The sequence below is a fragment of the Podarcis muralis genome, chromosome 15 (assembly GCF_964188315.1).
Source record: "Podarcis muralis chromosome 15, rPodMur119.hap1.1, whole genome shotgun sequence".
Taxonomy (NCBI): domain Eukaryota; kingdom Metazoa; phylum Chordata; class Lepidosauria; order Squamata; family Lacertidae; genus Podarcis; species Podarcis muralis.
In genome coordinates this window covers 32,809,368-32,834,668 of record NC_135669.1, presented here as the reverse complement: position 1 = coordinate 32,834,668, position 25,301 = coordinate 32,809,368, and the positions used below count along the sequence as shown (strand labels likewise).

Below are 25,301 nucleotides of genomic sequence, written 5' to 3'. Positions count from 1 at the left end.
AGCAAGATGAGCGCCGCAACCCCAGAGTCAGCCACGACTGGACCTAATGGCAGTGGCGTAGCGTGGGGGGTGCAGGGGGGGCGGCCGCACCGGGCGCAACATCTGGGGTTAGGGCAAATCCACAGGTTAGGGGGCGCAAATCCACGGGTTAGGGGGCGCAAATCCACGGGCTAGGGGGCGTAAATTACTTGCCTTGCCCCGGGTGCTGACAACCCACGCTACGCCACTGCCTAATGGTCAGGGTTCCCTTTACCTTTACCTTTACCAGTACTACTAAATGTGCTCCACATAGTTTGTCTTATAAAAGTTTCTTATTAATGCAGGAAATTGAGCCTCCTGGAATAACAAAAGCATTGCTCAAAACCAGCTAAGGTGGCGAGGAAGAACAGGGACTCATTGCATCTTACTAGCATTAGCTTCCAGATTTTTCTCTCCTTTGGTTTTTTGTAGCTGGATAAGCATGTGCTTCATATCTCCTTTTTGTAAACCACTTTTTTATACAATCAATGGTGTATAAATTTTATGAAATAAATGTGTGGCTGATGAAATGCCGATTAATGTGTTGCTCTTTCGTAATTGGGGGGAGAAAACCTTTCAGATTAAGTTTCAACCAAAACAAAACATCCTTTAACATGTTCCATCTTTCTAAAACGTCTGGATAGCCTCTCATCAATTTGAAATGGACTGTTGCTTGTACATAGCCATTTAAGTATGTTGTTATTCTTCTGAATACTTGGAAAATAAAGATTTATGGAGTACAGTAACTTCTCTTTATGTAAAAGTTTGGGGTGTTTTTTTTAATGATAAGTAGTTCAACTTGGTGAACAAGGGGTTTAACAGCATAATTCTGTACTTGTTTACTCAGAACTAAGTTATCTTTCTCTTTTATTATAACCTTTTTTTTAAAAAAAAGCCGACTGTTGTAATGTTCTTTTGGGAACTGCTATGTGAGGTCTACCTGAAAAACAGTACATCAATATCTCAAATAAAATAATTAATAAATATCCCCAACATACTACTGAGTAACATCCAGTTTGGCAGATCTGTGGGTGATTTGCAGACTGATGAGGATTCTGACTCCCAGTCATTTAACAATTGCAACAACAAATGATATGCACACACTAAATTCTTCTGCAGAAATGAAGAAAGCTTGGGGATTTTGTGTGTGGAAAAGGCTGGGAGTGTCACTCAGTTCTGCTACTAGAAACAAAGTCGTGGTCTCAGAATTTTCTCAATTCTATGTCTTTTGTACAGGACACACGCCTGTTGTACTCCAGAAGACGCATTAACCCAGGGAGGGTGGCGATCCTATATACCTTTACCTGGGAGTAAGCCCCACTGAACCCAATGGGGCATACCTGGCAGTAAACAAGTGCAAGTCCTCCCTAATTAAGCTCGGAATTCTATGCATATTAACCTAGGGGGGGAAATTCAATTTGAACACAGTGGTCGTTCACACGTGCAAGACTAGGCTTTAAGGATGCGACCCTTCGTCTGAGTAAACATGGAAATACCCGGCTGCTATGAAACGAGCCGTCTCCCTTTTTCTCCGCCGGGCCTTCTCTCCGCCCTTAGCAACCGCGCCTGGCAACGTCGCGTCGCTGGGTTGGGCGGAGTCAGCCGGCATCATTCGACCCGCCCTTTCGGCCGTTTGCTCGGGTTGGTTTTCTACGCGAGGCCGAGGCTATGCGGCCTAGTCCGACGGGGGGATGCTGAAGGTGAAGATACTTTTCGTTGGCCCCAGCGAGGTGAGTGAGCGAAATAGCGCCTGGGGTCCCTCTTGGAGGAAAGGAAAGCTCCCCCCGGTCTCACAGTCGCCTCCCCAGCCCTTAAAAGCGCTGTGAACCATAACCATCTAGGGGCAAAGCTTCTTGACTTTTTCAGATTAGGACAAATCCAGTATTTTGTTTCCAGCAGAGTGCCTTTGGGAAGCATATATACCCTGACGTGATGGAGGCAGCTATTCCTGGCTTTTTGCTTTGAGCACCTGGTTTTCTGGTACACTCTCTCTGAACATGGAGGTTCTGTTAAACGCTGGGCTAATAACTGTTAATAGAACTGCACATACCACGTTGTTTTTAGGGGTTTAGAGACAAAACCGTGGCATATCTGTGTCCATCTCATCTCATTAACATCTGTTACTACAATGTGCTCTCTGTGGCGCTTCCTCTGTGTTTGTTCTGGAAGCTGCAGTTAGTTCAGGATGCTGCAGCAGTGTTGCTGGTAGGAGCGAGACCATGTCCGCATATAACACCTGTGCAGGTTGCCAATTTGCTACTGCGCATATCTCAAGGTGTTACTATTACTATATAAAGCCCTAAACAGCTTGGGACTGGTTTACCTGCAATATCGCCTTTCCTCATATATGCCCGCTTCAGTCTGTGGAACTAGCAATGTTACAGGTGCTGCCTAATACACCTTCTGCATTTATAATAAATTTATATTTTAGTGTGGCAGTTCTTGCACTTTGGAACTCCCGGCTTATTGACATCAGGCGGGTGCCTTCACTGTACTCTTTTCAGCACCTGCTAAAAGCATTCTTGTTTAGACGAGCCTACCCAGATTTGTAGAATGTTTGCGTGTGTTTTGATCTATTTTAGGTTATCACTGATTTTAGTTATTATTTGTTATTAGAGTTGTTTTGAATTGTTTTACTGCAAAGTTAATTGTATTATTCTTTCTGTAAACTGCTTTGAGGTTTTGTTTTACAATCGAGTGCTATATAAATTTTATGAAATAACAAATAAAAAAACCATCTTAACATTCGGGGAGGATTGTAGCTTAGGGGTCAAAAAACATACTTTGCATGCAAAAGATCCCTGGTTCAGTTTCTGTCACTTCCAGGTAGGATTGAAAGAGACCCCTTTCAGAGACTGGAGAGCTACTGCCAGTCAGTGCAGACAATACTGAGCAAATGGACCAATGGTCTGACTTGGTAGCAGGAAGCTTCCTATTTTCTATTGCTAATCTTGCTTCTGTATTCACTTGTGATAGGCTGGAAAGTCTGTCTTGGCAAACTTCTTGTCAGAGAGCACCGAAGGCATTGGTAGTTACCTCCCAACACATGCAGTAAGGTGAGTTTCAAACAGGTAGAGTGGAACTGCTAGCAAAACATGGATCCCCCCCCCCCCCCATACAACAGGGTGCAGAACCTGGTACCCTCTGGAAGTTGCTGGACTACAGCCCCCATCACCCCTGACTGCTGGCTGTGCTAGCTGAGGCTGATGGGAGTTGGAGTCCAGCATCTGGAGGTCCACAAGAAGTTCTCCATCCTTGCAAAACAGCATGGTTGCAAAATCTACAAGATTTCCTTGACAGCAACTTCTTGGTTTTCTCTTCATATCAAACCAACCAGGCCTTCTTCAAGTGATGAAGTGTTGGTATTTGTTACAGTTCAGTATGTGTGGATTACTAGTAAAGTCATGAAATGGCGTAAGGAGGAATGCCTCATAACAGTGGGCAGCTGCTCCAGTGCCAAGTAAGCCAAATGCAGAGGCTGGATGGAATTTGGGGCTGTGAGGTTTTTTACTTTAATTAATTTTTTTTTAAAAAACCATACCTTTCAGGGCACACTGCTTACAAAGGTGGCTTACAAAGCTAACAGCACATTCCTAACTAAATATGTCCCCTCACAAATAAGTTCTGTTGAATTTAATGGGACTTATTCCCAGGAAAGTGGGGATGGGTTTCATCTTTAGACACATGAAAATACAATTACGAAACACGCACACAGCATGGGTAACTAAGAACTGACATTGGAAAAAGGGACCAGCAAATATGGATGGGAGCTCTGTCCTTCAGGTAGGCCCAAAGAACGCCAGCCTTATTGATTTGTATAAAATATGTATTTTTAAATACTAGGATCCTAGAATACGAGATGCCAAATTTCGGTGGAAACGGCAAAGGAGCAGGGTGTCGGTTTGAACTGTGGGATTGTGGAGGAGATCAAAAGTAAGTGGATCACTTACGTATCCTGCCAACTTTCTCAGAGTAAGTTGGTGCAATTCAAACGCTACACCAAGCCATGGTTAAGGAAGGGGAGGGGAGGCTATTCACGAGAAGTTGGAGCAAAGCCCTACCATTATTTTTGATCATTTAAGAAGCAGAGGGTACTCTGGGCATGTTGGAAACATGCACTTGTGTAAGGGGCATTCTAGTTTGTGGTTGGTGAACCCCCTTCTAAAAAATGAAATGCCAGACAAGGCACAGATTTGGTGGCCTGCTTACACAATGGAACTTCTCTTCTCTGTGCATTCCTTGTATTGCCCCTAAATATATTCTGCAGGGTTGGAAGAAGAGGCGTAGGGACATGCAGCGGGAGTAGGGGAAAGGGAATTTCCATTGTGCAGGCGGAAATCATTCTGCTTACAATAATTACTTAGTTGGATACAGCCCAGCATGTGCAAAGCAGCTGCAGAATCTCAACTAAGATTTTTTTAAGAAGAAAAAAAATAAATGATGAAGGTAGGTAAGAACCTAAGAAGAGTCCTACTAGATTGGGCTAATGGCCCATCTAGTCCTGCATGTTGTTCTCGCATTGGCCACCCAGGTGCCTGTAGGAAACCTGCAAGCAGGATTTGAGCACAAGAGCACTCTCCCCTCCCTTTGTTTCCAGCAACTGGTATTCAGAAGCTTTGCTGCCTCTGGCTATGGAGGCAGAGCAGAGCCATCATGGCTAGTAGCAACTGATAGTCTCATCCTCCAAGAACTTGTCCAATTCTCTTTTCAAGCCGTCCAAGTTGGTGGCCATCACTGCCTCCTAGGAGAGAGAGTTCCACAATTTGCTGCATGAAGAAGTACTTTACTTTTTATCTGTCCTGAAAAAAATCTTCCAACTTTTGGCTTCATTGGATGTCCATGAATTCTAGGATTATGAGAGGAGGGGGAAAAAATCTCTCTATTCGCTTTCTCCATGCCATGTATAATTTTATAAACTTCTATCGTGTCATCTCTTTCTCACCCTTTCTCTAAACTAAAACGTCCCAAGCACTGCAAGCTGTCCTGATAGGGGAGTCGTTCCACCCCCTTGATCATTTTGGTGGCCCTTTTCTGAACCTTTTCCAACTCTACAATATCCTTTTTGAGGTGAGGCGACCAGAACTGTACACAGGTGATGCCAGCCGTGCCGTTTCTCTGTTGCGCTTCCAGATTCGAGACTTGCTGGCCAGCACTGATGAAAGATTCCCATGGGGTCGTCATAGTTTTCAACCAAGACTCGCCCACCCATCTGAAGGAGATTGAAATGTGGCACTCCTGTTTTGTGCAACAACAGCAGCTGCTGGAGAGTCAGTGCCTGCTCATTTCGCATCACAAGCCAGGCAGTGCAATGGACCCGGAGAATCTCACCTTGCGTAAGACCCTGATGCCTTGCTTTCCTGGCTCCTACCTATATTTGGTGTTTTGTCAGAATTGCCAATAGTTTTAATGGTTTGCTTCTTAAACTTCAAAGCTCCACCGCTGAACAGGCTGCAGGTGGTCCACTCTAGCCTCGAAGAAGATCCTGAAGATTTCCGGATGGAATTTGTGAAGTACCTCAAGGGCATTACCAAGTTGGTGAATGAGAACCGAGACAGAGAGGAGATGCTGCTGATCACTTAAAAGCAGGAGGAACGCTGCTGCAAAGAAAATAAAAGAAATACCCATTTAAACACACACACACATACACTCCTGGTCTTTTGCTTTCTACCTAACCCATTAAAAAAAAAAAAGAATTTGGATTCCTCAGGCTTACACTTAAAGAAGCAGTTTTACAGCAGTGGAAGTGGCATGCATGTAGTGTAGTGGTTTGAGTGTCGGATTAGATCCTGGGAGACCAGGGTTCCAGGCCCCACGGCATGAAGCTCACTAGGTGACCTTGGGACAATCACTCTCAGCCTAACCTGCCTCATAAGGTCGTTGTGAGGATTCAGTGAGGAGTGAGAGAACTGTGTATGCCACCTAGAGCTCTTTGGAGAAAAGAGTGGGATATAAATGCAATAAATAAAATAGAAGTTCTTAGCTTAATCAGGGATGAGAAACCCTTTTCAGCCCAATGGCCACATTCACTTCAAGGGGTCTCATGCCAGTGGCGAGCAGGGCCAGAGGCAAAGGTGGGTGAAGCAATGAATGTAAATTTTAACTTTGTACAGTAGGCTGGTCTATAAACACACATACACCCTTTCCCAGTATATCTCAGACCAAGGACACATTCTAGCCCAACAAAAACATGGAGGGTACAAAGCAGGGTTGGTGAGGGTGTAGCTGGGAAGGGGGAGTAACCTGAGGAGAGTCCCAAGGGCCAGACAGAGAAGCTTAAAGGGCCACATGTGGCCACCAGGTCTGAGGTTCAAAAGACACTCTTTTTTAGTCTTGCTCTTTCAGCTGGCTCACGCCAGAGCACTGGACCAAGTGCTGTTAGTTTTTTGGTCTCACATTCATCTGCTAGCTCTCACAAGAGCTTGGGACCAAAAGATGCTTGTTTTTGTTCTCACACTCTCACATAACACAGCTGGCTTGAGCCAGAGTACTGGACCAAAAGACGCTTGTTTTTTGGTCTTGTGCGAAACAGCCGACTCCCGTGAGAGCTCAGGATCAAAAAAACAAGCATTCCAATTTTGATCAGTGGGATGTTGGAGGGGTATGGGTGACTTAACAGGCTAAGCTAGCTACACCTTGGTTTGTTTGTTCCTGCATGAGTGGGTTATGTCCACCAGCGCCTAGCTTGTGCACACCACAGTTTATTAGGCAAAGAAGTATGGCTTACTATTAAGGACAAAAGTGGCTGCTGTGCTGCACTGTGGGAAAAGATGATTCAAGGAAACCATGGCCCATGGAACATCAAGGGTCTTTTCTTGTGCAATGATGGTGTGCCAGACTGTAAGTCAACTCCCAACTCTTCAATTCTGCTTGCATCTGTATTTCCCACAGTGAACAAAAAGGGGAAGAACTTGGTAGGCTTTGAGAATGCCACAAAGAGAAGACACAAAGATCTGTAATGCACACCATCACTTCCCCTTTCCCCCAAAATAGAGCTGATCTGTAAATCATATGGATGCCTACCCCTTTGCTGAGCAATTCCATATTTTATTGAGGGAGATAAATTCTAACAATTTTGGTCCCAGTTCATGTTCAGCTACAGCTGAAGTTTGTTCTGGTTTCTTGTTTATGTCCATAAAAGTTTTGTAACCAGCTCACACAATAAAATTTAAAATAAAGAGGCACATTATAATGATTGATTGTACAGCTGCACAGAACAAGCTAACAAAAGTCTAAAACTCGCTTTGGGGCAATACCTTTATTAGGTCAACTATAACGAGCGCCGCAACCCCAGAGTCGTCCACGACTGGACTTAATGGTCAGGGGTCCCTTTACCTTTATAATGTCACAAAATAGTGCCTAAGAGTTCTCAGTAACTTGATAAGTCAGCAATAAGGGCTAGGAAACCTATCAGATGGGTCTGCTCTACCCACTACCCCCACCCCATGTTATTCTAAGAGCTTCTAGATCAGGAGTGGGGAACATTCCTTTCTAGGCAACCTTTTGTAGCTCACATGCCAAGAATTTGTAGGCCTGCAGGTAAAGTGGGCACAGCAGCAAATGTAGGGTTGCCATATGTCCAGGCAGAAATCGCTGAAGGTCCAGGGAAATCTGTAGGCATAACAGCCTGTGTCAGTAATGTAGATCTTGGTGAATTTCATGAAAAATAGCTCAAAAAGCTCAACTAGTTTGGTTAATATTATAAAAAAGCTCAAAAACCAACAACTTTTGTGTCCAGATTTTCACTTTTTAAAATATGGCAACCCTAAGCATTTTACAATTATATACAGAAGCCTTCTTTCTACACGTACACAAACATCACCACCCCATCCTCCACCCTGGCCTGGTAAGAAGAAGAAAAAAGAGAAATTTAATAAGGCAGCTTTCAAATGAGGCCACGAGCATGAATTTGTAGCTGAACTTGTAGACAGCATACTTTTGGGGGTACACACATATACACACACACTCATCTGCTTTCCATCTATTCTGAGCCATACACCACATGGAACCTTTTAAACAAGAGGACAGGAATAACATGGTTTCCTGATGGTACTTGCAAAGATTTTCAACTGCAGAAGAATGTCCTACATTTCCAAAGCAGAAAAATCATAAAGTCACTATGGGCCTGTTTCTGCTTAGCAGTGCATTTGCACGCTTTTACTCTAGTATGTGGTCATTAAGACCAAGTGTGTAGAAAATACCAGACGTGGTCTTTGGGTGTTTGTGAGATGCAGCCTGAAAGATGTAAGTAAGGGCACTGAACTATTCAAAGATTTGTTACAATACTGTAGGGAATTGTTGCTGGGAAGTTAGGGGGATTCCAAGCAAAACTACGGCAGATGACACATTTCACAAAGTAGAATAGTCAGAAGGGTCAGACTGTGGCTGCTAGATAAACTTCCAAAATAAGGGACCCTAAAGCTTTGGTATAGTCTCCTATGTCTGCATTGGGAGTACAGTGGTACCTTGGTTTAAGAACAGCTTAGTTTATGAACAACTTGGATAAAGAACGCTGCAAACCCGGAAGTAGGTGTTTTGGTTTCTGAACTTTGCCTTAGAAGCAGAACATGTTCCGCTTCCTGTTGAGTGTAAATTGAGTCCTCCGCTGCTATGGGAAAGCACGCCTTGGCTTAAGAACGCTTTGGTTTAAGAATGGACTTCCGGAATGGATTAAGTTCGTAAACCAAGGTATTACTGTACATATAGACACTCTGTTTTTCAAACACACTGACCAGTGTCCAACACACATTAGACTCACGTAAGCCCATTGACATAAATGTATTTGGCAAAACATGGACATCTTGTTGTGTCAACAGAGTAAATTTGAATGGAAGAGAATTATGGTGCAAACAAAAATATTGCCACACCTGCTTGGTAATTATTTTCACACAGGAAGAAACTAACTTGCCACCTTGCCATGCTTTTTTTTTACAGTCACAATTCTTCTTGAGTCTTGTGAGCAGACCCCACAAGGGGAGAAAGAGGAGACTGACAGGAGATAGCCAAGTCATCTTCAAATATCTCAAGGGCTGTCACATGGAAGATGGAGCAAGCTTGTTTTCTCCTGCTAAGGAGGGTAGGACCTGAACCAATGGCTTCAAGGCACAAGAAAGGAGATTCTGACTAATTATCAGGAATAACTTTCTGAGGGTAACAGCTGTTTGACTCACCTTCATTGGAGGTTTTTAAGCAGAGGCTAAATGGCCATCTGTCATGGCTGTGATTCCTGCTTTGCAGGGGGTTGGACTGGGTGACCCTCAGGGTCCCTTCCAACTCCACAATTCTATAATTGCATGTAAACCCTAGTGCAGTTTTACCATGTGAAAGCACCCCTGTTTTTGTGCGCAAATTTGCAAAAACCCAGCCTCTATTTCCCCACCCCTCTGCAGTTTGAACAATGCTCCCCCGCGCTTAATTTTTGTCCCTCGGGCTTTTGAGCCCACTGGCGCGTAACGTGTGAACGCGCCCTTAATTTCTGTACGCGTGTACCCCTTCCTTTTGAAAAAATACCCACCCCCCGCCCTGGGAGTCCTTGCCAGCCACAGCTCCCCCAAGGCCGGCTTTCCCCGTGGTTATAAACCTCCCCGGCTGAGGCTCCCCTCCCGCCGCCCGCCAGCCTCCCCTCAGACGCTGGCAACCCGGCGCATGCGCAGAGCTCCCCCTCACTCTCCTCCTCCGCCCCCCCAGCTCCTCGCCCGCCCCTTTTGCCTGTCAGGATGAGGCGGCTGAGGCGGCCCAGGGCCGGCGGCGGAGGCTGAGGCGGCGGCCCCTGTTGTCCTCGCTCCGCTCCCCTCGCCTGACTTAGCGGGCCCGGCCTCGGCGTGAGCTGGCTCAGCCATGGCCCAGCCCGGGGCGGCGGCAGAAGAGTCGTCGACCGAAGGTGAGGAGGACGAGGAGGAGGGGAAGCCCGGGCGCGGCCTGCGAAGGCTTACCTGGGCCTGGGGGGTCGCGTGTGTGTCTGTGGGGGGCGGGCAGATGGCGCTGGGGATGCAGGCCAGGGAGGCTTGGAAGGGGGGGGCGGCGGGAGTGTAGCCCCACCCCCAGGGGGGTCTCCCCTCTCCCCAATATCAAGCCCCTTACACCCCCTGTTCGTGCCCCCCCACCTTTTAAATTGTCACTTCCCTTACCTCCCCCCCAGCGGTTTCTCCTTAGCAGTCTCTTCCCTCCACATCACAGGACTATTTCAACCCCCCCCCCAAATCTCGTGCTTTACTTTATTCTTCTCTCCCCCCCTGCTCCAGTAATGTATCTCCTTCTCCTGCCCCACCACGACAGGCATCCGCATGCAACTCCTCCTTTTGCTTCCCTAACCCTAACCCTAACCCTTCCCCTGTACTATCTCCTTATCAGTCTTCTCCCTGTCTCGTGCTTTATTTTATTTCTCTTTTATCCTCCCCGCCCCGTAATTTATCTTTCTCCTGCCCCCTACCCCGCCAAAGTCATCGCCTTGCAATTACTTCTATGCACCCCCCCCCCAGCCTACTGGTTTCTCCTTAACAGTTTCATCTTATCTTTAAGGAGTGTTTCTCTCCCCCATCTTGTGCTTTACTGGTTCTCTCTCCCACCCACACCCACACCTATTAATTTATCATTTTCCTGCCCCACCACTACAGGCATCACCACCCCCAGCCTACTAGTTTCTACCCTCAGCAGCTACTCCCTTCAATCCTCTGTGCTCTGTGTTTTTCTGTCTTACTCCCCTCATGACGAATCTCCTGAGTTTGTAGCACCTTAAAAGAATAACATTTATTGTGGCATTAATTTTTGTGGATTGGAAATCCAACATTCAAATTACAGTTGATCTTAAAATCATTGCTGGCAAAATATTCCACCACCACCACCACCACCCCCTTTTTGCAGCCATATACAGCCCATTCCTTTAGCCTACTAAGCCCTGTGCAAAAATGAGCCCAATGTTCCATGCAACAAACACTTCAAGCTTTCCCCCTTCTGCACAGTGGGCAGCCTCAGTTCCCTTTTCCTTCAGCTTCATGCTGTTGGCAGTTGCACATCCGCAGCCCTGGGTTATCCCATGTTTCTGAAGTTGTGGTTGACCTGTAAGCCTTTGGTGAAATGAACAAGACAGATCCCGTGGTTGAATTCTTCTTGGAGAGTAAAGGTAAAGGGACCCCAGTTGTGACCAACTCTGGGATTGCGGTGCTCATCTCGCTTTATTGGCCGAGGGAGCCGGCGTACAGCTTCCGGGTCATGTGGCCAGCATGACTAAGCTGCTTCTGGCGAAGCAGAGCAGCGCACGGAAACGCTGTTTACCTTCCCGCCAGAGCAGTACCTATTTATCTACTTGCACTTTGACGTGCTTTCAAACTGTAATGAGAGTCAAAAGACTCTGTAGAGTTGGGTTGTGGAGTTGAATTTTGAGGGAGAAGTGGGAGTGTGAAGGAAGAGTGTGTGTGTGCGTGTGTGTGTTCGCGTGCGCATACATGCAAGTCCCATGTGGTAGCAGAAGTGATCTTTCTGTACAATGAAGCAGCAGTTATTTTAGCTGGTGTGACACTACTATTGAAGTGTGCTAATGGGATTTACCTGGATAAGGATGTGCCCAAGAAAATTTATATTATGCATAATACAATACAATACAGTACAATACAATACAACATATTTATGTTACTTGCATCTCCTTAGGAAAAAGTCAGGTAATGAGGGGCATGATAGAGGTGCATAAGATTCTATATGATGTGGAGAAAGTGGATAGGCAGGCATTTTTCTTCCTCTCTCTTGATACTAGAGCCCAGGGCTGTCCAATGAAGCTGAATGTTAGAAGATTTAGGACAGACAAGGTGCTTCATCACACAGCACACATTTAAACTGTGGAATTTGCTCCCATAATTCCGTTCAACAAGATGTAGAGATGGCCAGCAACTTGGATGGCTTTAAAAGAGGATTACACAAATTAATGGAGGATAAGGATAGAATTAATGTTCTGACTCCACCTTTGAAAGCAGTGAATACCAGTTGCTGGGGACCACAAGTGCTGGAGTGCTGTTGTGCTCAGGTCATGTCTTAGGGCTTTCTGTAGGCATCTGGCTGGCTGGCCACTGTCAGAACACATGGGTTGAACCAGGTGGGCCTTTGACCTGATCTAGCAAGTTTCTTCTTATATCTTTATTCTGCTTATCCACTACTGCTGGGCTCTCAAAGAAGTTTGCAATAATTAACAGAAAAGTAAAACAGCTCTAAAACAATAGATTGTAAAACCAACAAATCAGATTAAACTAACAATGCAATAAAAGTTGTTGCTACTGTTCAATAAAAAAATAAAAAGGACTTCTGAAGCAGGAAGGACTTAACAATTGTTCTAAAACAAGGAGTGAATTGGACAGGCCCAAAGGATTGAGTTCGTAAAAAAGCTGAGCCAAAACAGAAAAACTACCACTTTACACATTTCCACCAGTGAAGACACATAGAGCAGGGCTTCATCTACAGATTTTTAGAAGATGCAGGTGTGGGAGACATATTTGATAAAGGACAAATACTATTTCATGTTTTGAGTGTAATTACTAGCACTTTATATAGGGACCGCTTACTAGCGGGAAGGTAAACGGTGTTCCGTGTGCTGCGCTGGCTTGCCAGAGCAGCGATGTCACGCCGGCCACGTGACCCGGAAGTGTCTGCGGACAGCACTGGCTCCCGGCCTATAGAGTGAGATGAGCGCACAACCCTAGAGTCTGGCAAGACTGGCCCGTACGGGCAGGGGTACCTTTACCTTTACTAGCACTTTAAATTTGACATGAAGGCAAATGGGCAATACAGTCCTACCTCGGAAGTCAAACAGAATCTGTTCCAGAAGTCTGTTTGACTTCCAAAACATTTGGAAACCAAAGCACGGCTTCTGATTGGCTGCAGGAAGCTTCTGCAGCCAATCGGAAGCAAAAGAAGTTCCATCAGACATTTGGCTTCCAAAAATAGCTCACAAACCAGAACACTCACTTCCGGGTTTGCGGTGTTTGGGAACCAAAATGTTCAAAAACGAAGCTGTTCAAAAACCAAGGTACGTGTTCTTCCTTAATAATAGCTACATAATGTTCTCTCTGGCTACAATGGTCAGGAGTTCAGCTGCTGCATCCTGGATCATAGGTAATTTCTTCACACCATTCAAATACAGCCCCATGGTAGAGTAAACTGCATTAATCCTGAAGAGTGATACAATAGTCAGCTGTCTCTTCCCAGGAAAAGGGTGGAGCTAGCAAACAGTACAGAACACTTGGTTCCTGAGAATCAAGTAGCAACACAGAGTTTAGGGTTATGTGACTGACAATACCTGTCATGGCAATATGGATTTATTTCTATGAGAATGTCTACCCTACTCATCTAATAACATACATCACAAAGTACCTCATAACAGAAAACGGTGCTTCCACCATAGGCAGGACAGTGTGAAGGACCACTTCATCAGATCTTAGGCAGTAGGCAGGCTGTTACATGAGAAGGTGGTCCTTCAGGTATCCAGGACTCAAGCCACTTAGGGATTTAAAAGGAATTACTAACACTGTGAAACCTGTAAACAAATTGGCAACCAGTGCAGCTGATGCTGGATCTTCTTCTTACTTGTAAAATTGTCTTCCATAAACACAGTTTAAACAATGAGTCCATAAGTGACTGCGGAGGCCAATTCTGGACCCACATGTCCTTCCACAGTGGGGACATTGGTTCCCGGGCAGGAGTTGATCACGGTGTGGATTTGCCAAGCATGCCTTCCTCTTAGCACGTTTCTCCCTTGCGTTTTGAGTTTGAGTGTCTTCAAAGTCCACGACACCTTTGGTGAAGGCTGTTCTCCAACTGGAGTGCTTGCAGGCCAGTGTTTCCCAGTTGTAGTATAATTTTTTTAGATTTGCCTTGGGACAGTCTTTAAACCTTTTTTGTTGACCACCAGCATTACACTTTCCATTTTTAAGTTTGGAATAGAGTAGTTGCTTTGGAAGACGACAATCAGGCATCCGCACAACATGACCAGTCCAACGAAGTTGATGTTGGAGAATCATTGCTACAGTCTTCACCATACTGGTGCCTAGTTTTGGACTAAAACGCCATTCATCCACAGCCAGCGCATCCTGGAGAGCACCAGGCTAGATAGGGTTGTATAATGTTATCCCATGGGCCCATTAACATCCTTGCAACCATTTTCTGGATCACTTAAAATTTCCCAACACTCTTCAAAAGGAAACCCATATAGGGTGCATTACATGAATACATCCTGAATGTAATTAAAGGATATGTTACTGTAGCCAGATCTGACATCCTCACAAATGATGCATACTAGCCTAAGATGGGCAAAGACCCTTTGGGCCATCACTGCCACCTGTGTATCCAAATACAATAGTACCTCCAGATGATGAACCAGATTCTTCAAGGGAAGTACTATCGCATTCCAAATGGACTGCATCCCTGTTCTGCAGTCTGTTCCCTTCTGATCAGAATCACCTCTGTCTTGTCTGGAATAAGCTTCTGTTTATTGGCCCTCACCTAGCCTGTTTATACCAGAATGTAAAGATCCTTAAGATAGTCTTTTCTTTGGAGCTTCTTAATGTGCCTGCTCTACTCTCCCTCTTCACTAGCTATGTAAAGATTTGAGAAGCCTATTTTCAGAGGGATGAATCTGGAAAAGTAAGTATGTGGGATGAAGAGAAAGGATGTTATTTGAATATTACTATTCCTAAGAACAGCAGAATGTGAAGTATTATACTGGGGCCGAAAACATAATATATTCAGTTTATGCCTCTATTAAAACTCTGTTAGTATGAGTCATCTTTAGTACTGGCTGGTGATCTGAATAAATAGATACTGAACCATTCACAATATGTTAATGCAGACAGGGAGTGTAAAATGTAAGCTTGTACACTTGTGGCTCCAGCCTAAGACGTTTGAGTGAATTTATGTGGAAAAATGTAGGACTTGCAACTGGAATGGTACACATTGAAGGTCCCACTGAGGCATCAGTTTGCAAGGTAACATTCTCAGTTTTTCTTCTATGAAAAAAAAAAAGCACAACAATGATAACCTGCTGGTGTTGTAGGAATTTTGTGGTAGGTCAATGGTAGTCATAGATTTATTCAAGAAGAGTGGCTCCTTTACCTCTAGTACACTAATTAAAAGCCTATGGAAGATCTACCTGTGTATATAAAGAGCAGGGGCCAGAAATGCTGCAAAGAATTTAGTTGACAGGTTTGTGTAAGAAATGTATCACTAAGGTCAGGGAGTTCACTTGGATGAACTAAATGTAGTGAAGTGACCTAACATACTCTTTTAGAATTGAAAGAGGTACTGTATTTATCTGGGCAGGTAATTATGATTATTTGTGTTTGGAGAGGCAGTTATAACAACTTCTGTAAGAAAACTTTTACTGAAGCTTCATAATATCAACATAGGACATTCTGGGGGAAAGTTAGTTTAATCACTTCACGATTGACCAGTGGCATGTTTTTTGGAGAACAAGAAAAGAAGACTGGATAATTCTTTGTAGGGAATGGATGCAGTTGAGCAAATATCTTTATAGACAGAGAATTAGACTTGTTGATCTTTACTTGTAGTGCATTCTTAGCTGCCAAATTATATTTTATGCAGTACGTACATCAACCAAATCTGAACTGAAAAGAAGATTGAACCTTCATTTTTGTTCATTTGCAACAGGACCAGAACTGTTGTTCAAAAGCCTCTGTTGAATGTTACCTGGAACAGAGGTTTTTTTTATTGGTTTAGAATAAGAATTTGACATTATCACATCCTTTAAAAAAATTATATGATTTTTAAAATTTTCGGTGGCTGCAGTTGGAATGACTCATGAGGGCACAAAACTATATTTTATCCCCCACTTTCCTCCCGTGAACTCACTGCATGCATAGTTCTTTCCTCAACCTTTATCCTTATAATAACCCTGAGAGGTAGGTTGGGCAGAGAGATGGTGACAAACCACACAGTCACCCCAGTGAGTTTCACAGCTGAGTGTGGATCTGAATCTAGATCTCCCCATTTGTAGTCTGGCACTCTAGCCCAGGTGCATGGAACCTGTTGCGCTCCAGATGTTGTTGGACTCAGCCCCAGCCAGCAGGACCAAATGGTCAGGGATATAAGCAACATTATCTTAGTTGCTGGTAAGAGATGTGTGAGGTTTCAACTAAGTGCTGCCCAGCTTTGTAACTTCTTCAGCCTAAGTTTATAAAAGTTACTCACTTGCCAGCCCACATGTATAGATTAGTCATTTCTGGCACATGGGTGGCCTGAAAAGGTCGTAGGAAGAACCACGGTTTAAGAGTTTCCCTGCCTGCTTGCCTGAAGGTGACACCACAGGTGGGTAGCTATTTACAGGTCCTGGTATACAGTGTTAGATGGTAGTGGTGGCCGTGTACAGGTCATCTTGCAATGTGAATTTTATTTATTTGAAACATACTGATATCATTCATTCTGTTTAGAGTTTTAGGGCATTGTACAATTTATTTCAGGGTGGTGACTGTAATTCAGACTTGCAGATTAGGCTTGAGAAGGGTGCTTGCGCAGCATCTGCTCTGGTCACCTATCTCTTGTATATCTCAGCAGTTGGTTGCACTAGTTCACAGAGAGCTGGACTTCATGCATAATTTCCCCCAGAATGTCAAATGATGGGGGGCTGGGGGCTGGTACCCTGCCACCATTTGCATGGGACCTGATGGGTCCTGGTTCTGAGGCAAGCAATTGCTCCCTGGCGTGCTTCTCCTGAAGGGAGGCCAGCACTCACAAAATTGTTCCCTGCCATCACCACCACCTGCTTTGGGTCAATCCTGGCTTCAAGTGTCCCTGTTTTCTCCCCAAGGTGATTGGGGTAGCAGTGCATGTAACACTACTATAGCAGCATGTTGGCTGAACTTCTTGTCTCTTTTCAAACTGAAACGGAGTGTTTCATTTGAGTGAATCACAGGATTTAATGTGTATTCAGTTCGTTGTTCTTGTGAAGCAATTAAGTGGAGAAAGTTAAATGAATGCAGTTTATGTGAAGTTGCTTGTTATGACTGATTGGAGCTTCATAGATTTATTTGTGTTTGTGATTCAGAAATTTTTGTGGGCCTTGCTGGCCAACAAAAAATTTGTAGTCGCTAGCAACCTGCTCTCTCCCAAAGGAAAGGATTGTGTCCCTGGCTTAGTGCTATGTCCCCATATACAGTGTCAAGGGCAATCTTCTATTCTCTTCCTCAACTCCAAACTTGGACCTGGATAGCAGGGTGAGATAAGGATTGCTCCTACAGTTACATTGCTCTTCCAAAGTATTTGGAAAAGCAGCAGCAACACAAGCCCCCTTCTCCCTTCTTCAGGGAATAAGTCTGCAATATATCAGTTTGTTGCTGCACTTCTAAGGTGCTTGGAATGCTTTTGAAATGCAGTGCCAAAACTGTCCACAGTCCCTCTCCCGATCCTTGAGGTGTGGGGTGGGGAATCATTCCCACAGTTGCACTGGGTTTTTTGAAGGATTTTTGCAGCTGTTATGACTATCCCACTTTCTACGTCTGAGATTGGCTTGCCCCATTTGTGTTTCATTTCCCCAAATCTGTAGTTTAGAGGTCAATGTGTATCTTCATGTAGCCAAAATGGCACTATCTATGCACAAGAGAGAAATATTAGCAGACTTTAGGGAAACCTCAATGTTTGCAAACGTACCAAAAAGAAGAAGAAGAAGAAAAGTGCTAAGGGGTGTTTTTGTTGTTGTTGCCAAAACAGTTTAGTAGGAACTGAGTGTGGCAGTGGACTGCTGACAGACTGTTGGGAGAGAAAAGAAAAACCAGGTGAGGAAAGGGATGAAATGGAGTATCATGGATGAGGGCATGGCTGGGTGGATGAAATAAGAGCATTCCACCTTGCAGTATTTTCTACCTTTCTGACATTTTGGGTGCCTACAAGGATTTTTGCAGTGCTGGAAAGCAATAGCCAAAGAGTAAAAGTGAACTATGCAGCAGATCTTTTTGTCTTATAATTGCTTTCATAGCAAAAGCAACTTCTTTATCGGAAAATGTGGATTTTGTTCTTATCATCTCCTGAAGAAGAACAACAACATTTTTGTCCAACGGCCTGTCCAGCTACTAATTTTGTATGTTCTTTGCTTACTTCAGGATATCTTCAGGGTGCTATGCAAAAGCAGTAGTGAATTTCCCTGGGTGTACTGCAACTTTTATGTAAAAGCTGTATCATTCTCTATAATTACTAGGGGGTATGGCCGGTCCATCCATGAGGCAAGGTGAGGCGACTGCTTCGGTTTGCAGGATCCTCTGGGGTAGCAGATCCTGATGTTGATTTACTTTCCCCTCTTATTCTGTTGTAGATCTTCCCTCACTCCTTCTTCCCTGGCGGGAAGTGGGGTAGCATTTTGGGATCTGTCTCAGGTGCCAAAACGTATTGGGCCAGCCCTGCTTGGGGGGGAAACAATGTATTCCATTTTCTAAGACCCACCCCTCACAAGTTCTGTAGTTATCTCTTCCTGCTGTTGCTGCTGTCCAGTTATTTGTAATGTGACTGGGTGTTTTAAGAGTGAGAAAAATCAGATCTTCCACCCCCTCAACCACACTCCTCTGCTTGCTCTCCAGCATCTCTCCCATGCACTGAGAAGCTTGGGCAGCTAGCCATTAGAGGTAACTGTCATTAGTGCAGTGCTGTCTTTTTACAGCAGTGGCTGCTCTATCTCACTTCCCTAGAGTTAGAGTGTAGGGTGCTAGCCTAGGAGAGAGTAAGACAGCAGAAACTTGTGCTCTTTTTTGCTCTCCACCCCTCCCTGCCTTTGCCAGTGAGACACAGTTGTCAGTACTCTGTGCTACATATCCTGAGCCCGTTTCCTGATCAGGAGTTCTAAGGAACATGTGCGTACTATCTCCTCTCTGCCTTTCATTCTTCCACTGGAGGTTGCCCAGAGGTACCGTATTTTTCGCTCTATAAGACACACTTTTCCTCTCCTAAAAAGTGAGGGGAAATGTGTGTGCGTCTTATGGAGTGAATGCAGGCTCCATGGCTTCAGCGAAAGCAACCTGAAGCCAGGAGAGCAAGAGGGGTTGGTGCGCACCCTATCTGCGCGGTGCCCCTTCAGCAAAGCGGGAGGAGAAATGGAAGGGGCTGCGCTTCTCCTGCCACTTTGCTGAAGAGCCGCTGCGCAGAGAGGGAGAGAATATTTTTTTTCTTGTTCTCCTCCTCTAAAACTAGGTGTGTCTTATGGTCGGGTGCGTCTTATACAGCGAAAAATACGATAGTCATTACTCTAGGTGATCTTATATTCCTCCAAATAGAGGAATGTTTCTGATGGATGATTTTGCTGTGCTCTTTGTGCAATTGCCTATACATTTTGCGCAGTTGCTTATACATCATGGTGATAGTGGGGATAAAGTAGAGTTAAAGAAAACCGTATATATAGTGTGTTCCTGTTTTTGCTAGGAAATAATGGACAAAGATCAGAGTCTTAATGATGGATTCACAGGATTTCCAGCCAAAGGTTTTCTATGTACTGGGAAAAGTGAAATAAGGAAGCCTGCCCCTCTCTAGCTGAGTGCAATTTTCCACCATGCCTCCATAGATGATTACTGTGTGTGAGCAGTTTGATTGGTACTAATACAACTGCATGGTGGATGTGTGTAACAGTGATATAGATCAGTGTTAGAAACTGAGATATGAAAGCTAAATGGCACCTTAAACCGAGGTTGTGGGCACAACAATGAAATGTCTAGGCGTGCTTTTTTATAACAAAAATACAAAGCTGAAAATGAATGAACTGCAGCTCTCTGCAGTTTTAATCTGAAATCTTAGGCACAGTACTGCGCTCAGAGCTCAGAAACTGCCTGTGCTAATGAAATTCCCTGTTGCAAAACGCACCTGGAACAATGGGAGTTTTGAACAATGATATAGATAGTATGACTTCAGTGCAAAGAAGAGATCAGGATGATTCTTGCATACATCAGGACTTTCAACAGCTCTACTGAGTTGTCCCGGAAGCTATCAGAGCAACTTCAGGAATGTGAAAAGCAGCTCCTGATGTGATACATGGCATCAAATGTATGCTCATTTGTCCCTGGGCTTACTGGATTTGGGCTGACATCTTGGATGAGGCAGCATGGAAGCCTTAGCAGCTGCAAAATAGTTTGATAGGGCATGAAACTCATTTGGGAAGGCACTTGGACAAGTCATTTTCCTGTTACCATAACCTACCTTTCAGAGCTGGTATGAAAATAAAATGCTGCTTTTGGATGTTAAATGTGGTCTGCACATTTAAATAATAATACAGTATGGTAAACATTCAAATGGAAATAAACTGTGCTATATCCAACTCTAGTTGGAGTAGTCCCACTGAAGTTGATAAACCTAAGTTAGTCAGGTCCATTAATTAAAATGGGTCTCCTCTGAGTAGGACTGACATTGGATGCAACTCCTTTCAGTCTTGGAAAGTCCAGATCTTCACATAAGACAGCACATGATAAAGACTGAGATAAATACTGTTGAATTTTTGGTTTAGCAGACTTGCTTCTTCCCTCTTCCTCTGTTGATGATGACTTTGCAGCTGGGGTATGCATTTTTTGTCCTCAAGAAGTGACAATTTCCCCACAGTGAGAAACATCATGTGCTGTAGTTTTAGTCTGTAGCCTCTTGGTTTTCATGATACAGGGCTTTAAGGGTACTGTACTTTGCTGGTATCAGCCAGTTACTTTGGGCAGTGGAGCCCTGCAGTGGCAAATAGACAATTGGGGTTTGGGCTGTAACTTGAAAGGTTTGTCTTCTTGACAACCTTCTTTCAAACAAATATGTGGGAGGGAGGTGGGGTTGCTCATATTAATCCCTAGATTTCAGTAACCTATGGAAACATGTTTATCTCTAAGAAAGTGCATCTTTTTCCAAAGCTATCAGGTGTTCAAGGACAATGACAACAGCATTCTCTTAAGAATTTAATGAAGTTAGAGCTGATTCTCATAGGGTTCCAAACTGAAAGGAAAGGCTATTAGTTTTAAAGTGCAAGGTTCTGATCTGTTGATTTCTCTTCTGTGCCAAGGAAATATAAAATTCATGTGTGGAATGAATTGTTTCAGTTAAGTGGTTCTGTATGGTGCAGTTTAAAAAAATCACCACTAAGTTTTTAATTTGTTTGACAAAAGCAGGAAGGAAACATAGAGAGATCAGGAACAGTTTGGCTGTAGGGATAGGAAGGAAATGCAGAAAACTGAAGATACAGCAAAAATCTTTGTTTCTTTAGGATCCTCTTCAAATCTGTGAATTTTAACATAGACTGGATAGAATTTACAGTTTTCAGTTCATAACCAGGAGCAGATTGGTAAACACAAACACTGAAACATTCTCCCTTCTCCTACTGAGTGGTTTAGCCTCGGTGGTTATAAGTTGGAAATACCACATCGAAAGTTCCTAGGCCTCTCTTTTCTTGCTCTTGAACACTTCTTATGTGAAAGTCATTTGTAAGGAACCCTTGGTTTGCCTTGTGACTGGATCCAGTTGAGCAAGTATCAAGTTCTTCCTTTGGATAAAAAGCATTGAATAACCAGATTGTTGATCCCTGGATAAGAAGCTTGCCCCTTTCTCCTGAAACTAACTTTACTTGTTTTTTATCATATTATTGCACCACCAAATATAAAGTTGTCTTATGAAAGCCCCTATGCAGGTTTGTTAGCTGTTTGTAACATGTTTAAGATAATTGTGATAACTGTTGTTCCGTGGCTGTTATTTTAAAAGAAAGCCAGTACCCTATACATGTATTTTTCTTCAGGAGAACCCATAAATATACTTTGTAAGGCAGTATGACCCTTGTTTTTTGCTTATCTATTATTAGTTTGCCTAATGACCCAGGACAGCATAATACAATTTGTACTGGCACACATGAAGCAAAGCATTCTTGCACTTAAACAAAAAAACAAAGATTCTCTACATTGATGTAAAAGTTGGCTAGAAAGCAGTTTGTGGCTTTCTAGGTCTCTGCTCATCATAATATTGTTAGTATAACCTCATTTTCAACTTTATTTCTCCCACTGTGATTTAAGAGAGGAACAAAGACAGTTGTGCTGTTGAAATAATGAGACATCATATTCTACTATCTTCATATGCTTGCAAGCTGCTGCATTATAGCTTGTGATAGTTTGTAACCTCTGCTCACTGGGCAAGTTGACTGCCCTGGATCTCTTGCAAAATACCAGGTAGCTACTAGTTATCAGGAAATGTAAGGGAGTAGCCAGTAAGAGAAGTTTTACTATGCTGCTAGGTCTGCCTGTGTCTATTGCAGGTCTAGGGGGCAAGCAGCTCTTACTCATTCCCTTGGGAACAAATGGTGCTATAATAAAATACAGAACTGGGAAGCTGCCAGCTACATAGGGGCATTCATGACATAATGGAATATATGAAAATATTTGACTGTGGTGAGAAAAGAAGTCAACTGATGGGCATACCAACCCCAGCCTATGTGAATCTTGACACCTTGCAAAATTGGATGAGGGGAGACTACTACACATCCTTCTCATATTAGCAGAATGGAACGAATTAAGTTCATAACCGGAGGTACCACTGTATAATATATACCGGTAGGCTGTGGAACTGTTTGACATTCATGGAGCCGCTACAAAGTAAATGGGTTGGTTGCTGAAGTTCTGATCTTTCTAAGCATGGGTGCTACCAGCTCCCTTACAGTCATTTAATACTACATCAGTAACTGTCTCCTCTTGTCCCTCTGTAGTATCCTTGTGTTCTGAGGAATAGCTGTGCATGTATCATATATGGGCCTTTGCTATTGCCGTTGTCTTGGAATAAGTGACCAGTCCCTGTGTGTGTTTTCTCCCTGCTTGGTATATGGTTATGCAGTTGCATTGGCCTGGTATAGAAGAATACAGAATCAAGGGGGGCAAAGGGGTCTGTTGTGGGAGTAGGAATGACACAGAAGTGCGTGTACATTGCTGGAAGGCAAAGCAATGCAAAGCAATGCAAAGCAAATTATCTGGTAGCAGTTCACATATAAAACACACAAAGCATTATCCAGTTAAGTTGGCCTTGCTCTGAATATTCATGTTTTTTTCTCTGAGTTAAATCAGGCGAAGTCAAATTGCTTCACCTCTAAACTGAATGTTCATACAGAGATTAATATGATTTCATTCCAAATCTTTAGTTAATCTAGATTATTATCCTTGTTAATACAGGCCCTGAGGGACTTTCTTTCACCCATTAACTGTTTTGAAAGAGACGACTCAAGTTACTGTATGACTTAAAAATCCATCCTAACCTATTTTTTTATTGCCTCCTACCCTATGAAAACTACCCAAGACTGTTACACAATTTAGAGCTATGGTAGGAAAGGGTGATTGACAAGAAAAGCAATATAGCTTCATAATCCCTTTGAATGATTATGTGTACATAAATCCTCATAACTGAGAACCAAAAGGGTGATGGGAGCAGAAGTGTTCAACTGTGATACCATAGCCCATTTGAAATCTGAATTGTGGGTGAGAATATATTCTTCTAGGCCTTTCCAGGGGCAAGTCTATTTTTTATTAAGAAGAAAACTAAAAGAAACAGAATCTTCCTGCTGTTAGAAAATTTTCTCAATTAATTTGTGGGCCAGTTTACATAGGTAGCGGAGATGGCAACTAGTTTATAGTACAAACTTTGGAGATGGTTAAGGGCTTCTCATGCCTTCATGCTGCTAGGGAGTCCTGACAGAGGAGAGCCATTCTCACACATGTCAGACACTTGCTTCCTTTCATCCTGAGGCTTTAAAGGGATGAATAAATTTTATTTTTTGAGTAAACATGCTTTGTGCTGCAAATACTGAGAGTTTTCCAGAAGCACATACTGACAGTTACTGGGCAAAATTGTCTACGAGATGGAAAGCAAATAATCCGTTCTGTCTATTTCAGTCATAAATAAATCATTTGAGGCAGAAGCACAATACAGGGCTCTGGTAGGTAAATGATGTAATTGAGAGGCATGGGATTATCATAGTGGTCCTATTGCATGATCCCAGAGAGATACAGGATGGTATCTTATGGATCACACTGACTGATGATTTGATAGCTCTAGGGCCTGGCATACTTCAGTAAGGCTCAGTTGGGCAAAGGCAAGGCTTGTTTATCAGCTTTGGCATAAAATGGCCTGTAGATCAATACTTCTGGAATGTTATATCTTTCCTTCTTGATTTCAAAGTCACCCCCGACCTCTAATCTCCTTAATAGGGTGAAGGCTCAAAACATTTTATGTGTGAAAGATGTGCATGAAGGTTGCCAACAAAAACTCATTGGTTGCCTTGCAATTGCCTGGAGGCCATCTGTGTGGTGTGCTGCAATACATCTATCATCCTTCAAATGTGGCACAGAACTCATTGTTTTGTAGCCAGCATAACTACTCTTCTGGACTATTGTTTCAATAGATGGCTTTCACAGTCTTCATTCAGAATGTTTGGTCCAACTACACTTAAGTTGTTCTGAACTTGTGACGGCTTGTTTTGTTCGTGTTGCATTCAGGAAAAATTTCTGTATTGTGAATTTGGAATCAGACTGTGCTCAAAAATAATTCTATGGATAATTAGTTGTGCCTAAATTCTGGAGTGGCCTTCATGTACTTTGCAAAACTAGAAACTTTAGCATAGTTGCCATTGAAATCTGGCAAATATATATATTGGGTATAGCTGACATTATCTATCTATAACATCTGTTTCCCAGTTCTTTGCATATGTGAAAGACTTTTGTTTTCCCTGCTCCAACTAAGTTCACAAGTAGAGCAATCCAAATCAGGCAAAGGAGTAAAACCCCAGGACCATGAAATCCAGAGCTGTGCTGGGCTCATGTCAACAGGATGGAAGGTGGAGAGAAAATGGTGTTTCTCCTACTATTACTTTTCATGCCTTTTTAAAAGTGTGGTTTTCCTTGTCCTCAGTCTTGGCCAGAACAAGTGTTCCTACTCCAGGGACAGAGTATAGCATCTCTCATCTAACTTGACCTGCTCTCAGAAAATCTTCTTTATGTCTTCTGTGTAGTGTCCACAGCTGCAAGGAGGAGCTTCAAGTAGGAGGCTGTCCCAAGGCCATAGGATGCTGCCCTAACAAAAGTTAGGCAGTCAGGCAATTATTTCCTCATTCCTTCCATCCTTGAAAGAAGTGGTAGTTGAGATTTGGATTCCAGGAGTGAGTGGGACAAGAAAGCATGAGTGGAGAGTTCATGAAACTGAAAGAATGGGAATTCATGAAGCACCTTTACCAAAGCCCCTAACTCCCAAGATTGAGTTGACCTAAAGACTCTTTAAATCTGAATTTTATTTTGTTTTTCTAATTAGGCACAAATGCCGAGTATGCT

General features: G+C 43.5%; 2 protein-coding genes across 5 annotated transcripts in view; both read left to right on the top strand.

Annotated features, from left to right (window-relative positions):
* Positions 1-1,535: 1,535 nt before the first annotated feature.
* IFT22 (intraflagellar transport 22) lies at positions 1,536-5,652 on the top strand. Of its 2 annotated transcripts, XM_028708503.2 has the most exons (5): positions 1,538-1,748; positions 2,995-3,074; positions 3,862-3,951; positions 5,149-5,351; positions 5,450-5,652. In XM_028708503.2, the coding sequence occupies exons 1-5, from the start codon at positions 1,710-1,712 to the stop codon at positions 5,596-5,598; spliced, it is 561 nt and encodes a 186-aa protein (XP_028564336.1). In that variant the 5' UTR covers positions 1,538-1,709; the 3' UTR covers positions 5,599-5,652. The 2 variants fall into 2 exon arrangements, with proteins under 2 accessions (XP_028564337.1, XP_028564336.1); XM_028708504.2 differs by lacking the exon at positions 2,995-3,074 and having other exon boundaries at positions 1,536-1,748.
* Positions 5,653-9,709: 4,057 nt separating this feature from the next.
* Positions 9,710-25,301, top strand: part of RABEP1 (rabaptin, RAB GTPase binding effector protein 1) — a 51,261-nt gene continuing 35,669 nt past the window's right edge. For all 3 annotated transcript variants that reach the window (XM_028708507.2, XM_028708506.2, XM_028708505.2), the window contains exon 1: positions 9,710-9,895. In XM_028708507.2, the coding sequence (XP_028564340.2) occupies positions 9,853-9,895 (43 nt within the window). In that variant the 5' untranslated portion in view covers positions 9,710-9,852. The remainder of the gene's footprint in view (positions 9,896-25,301) is intronic.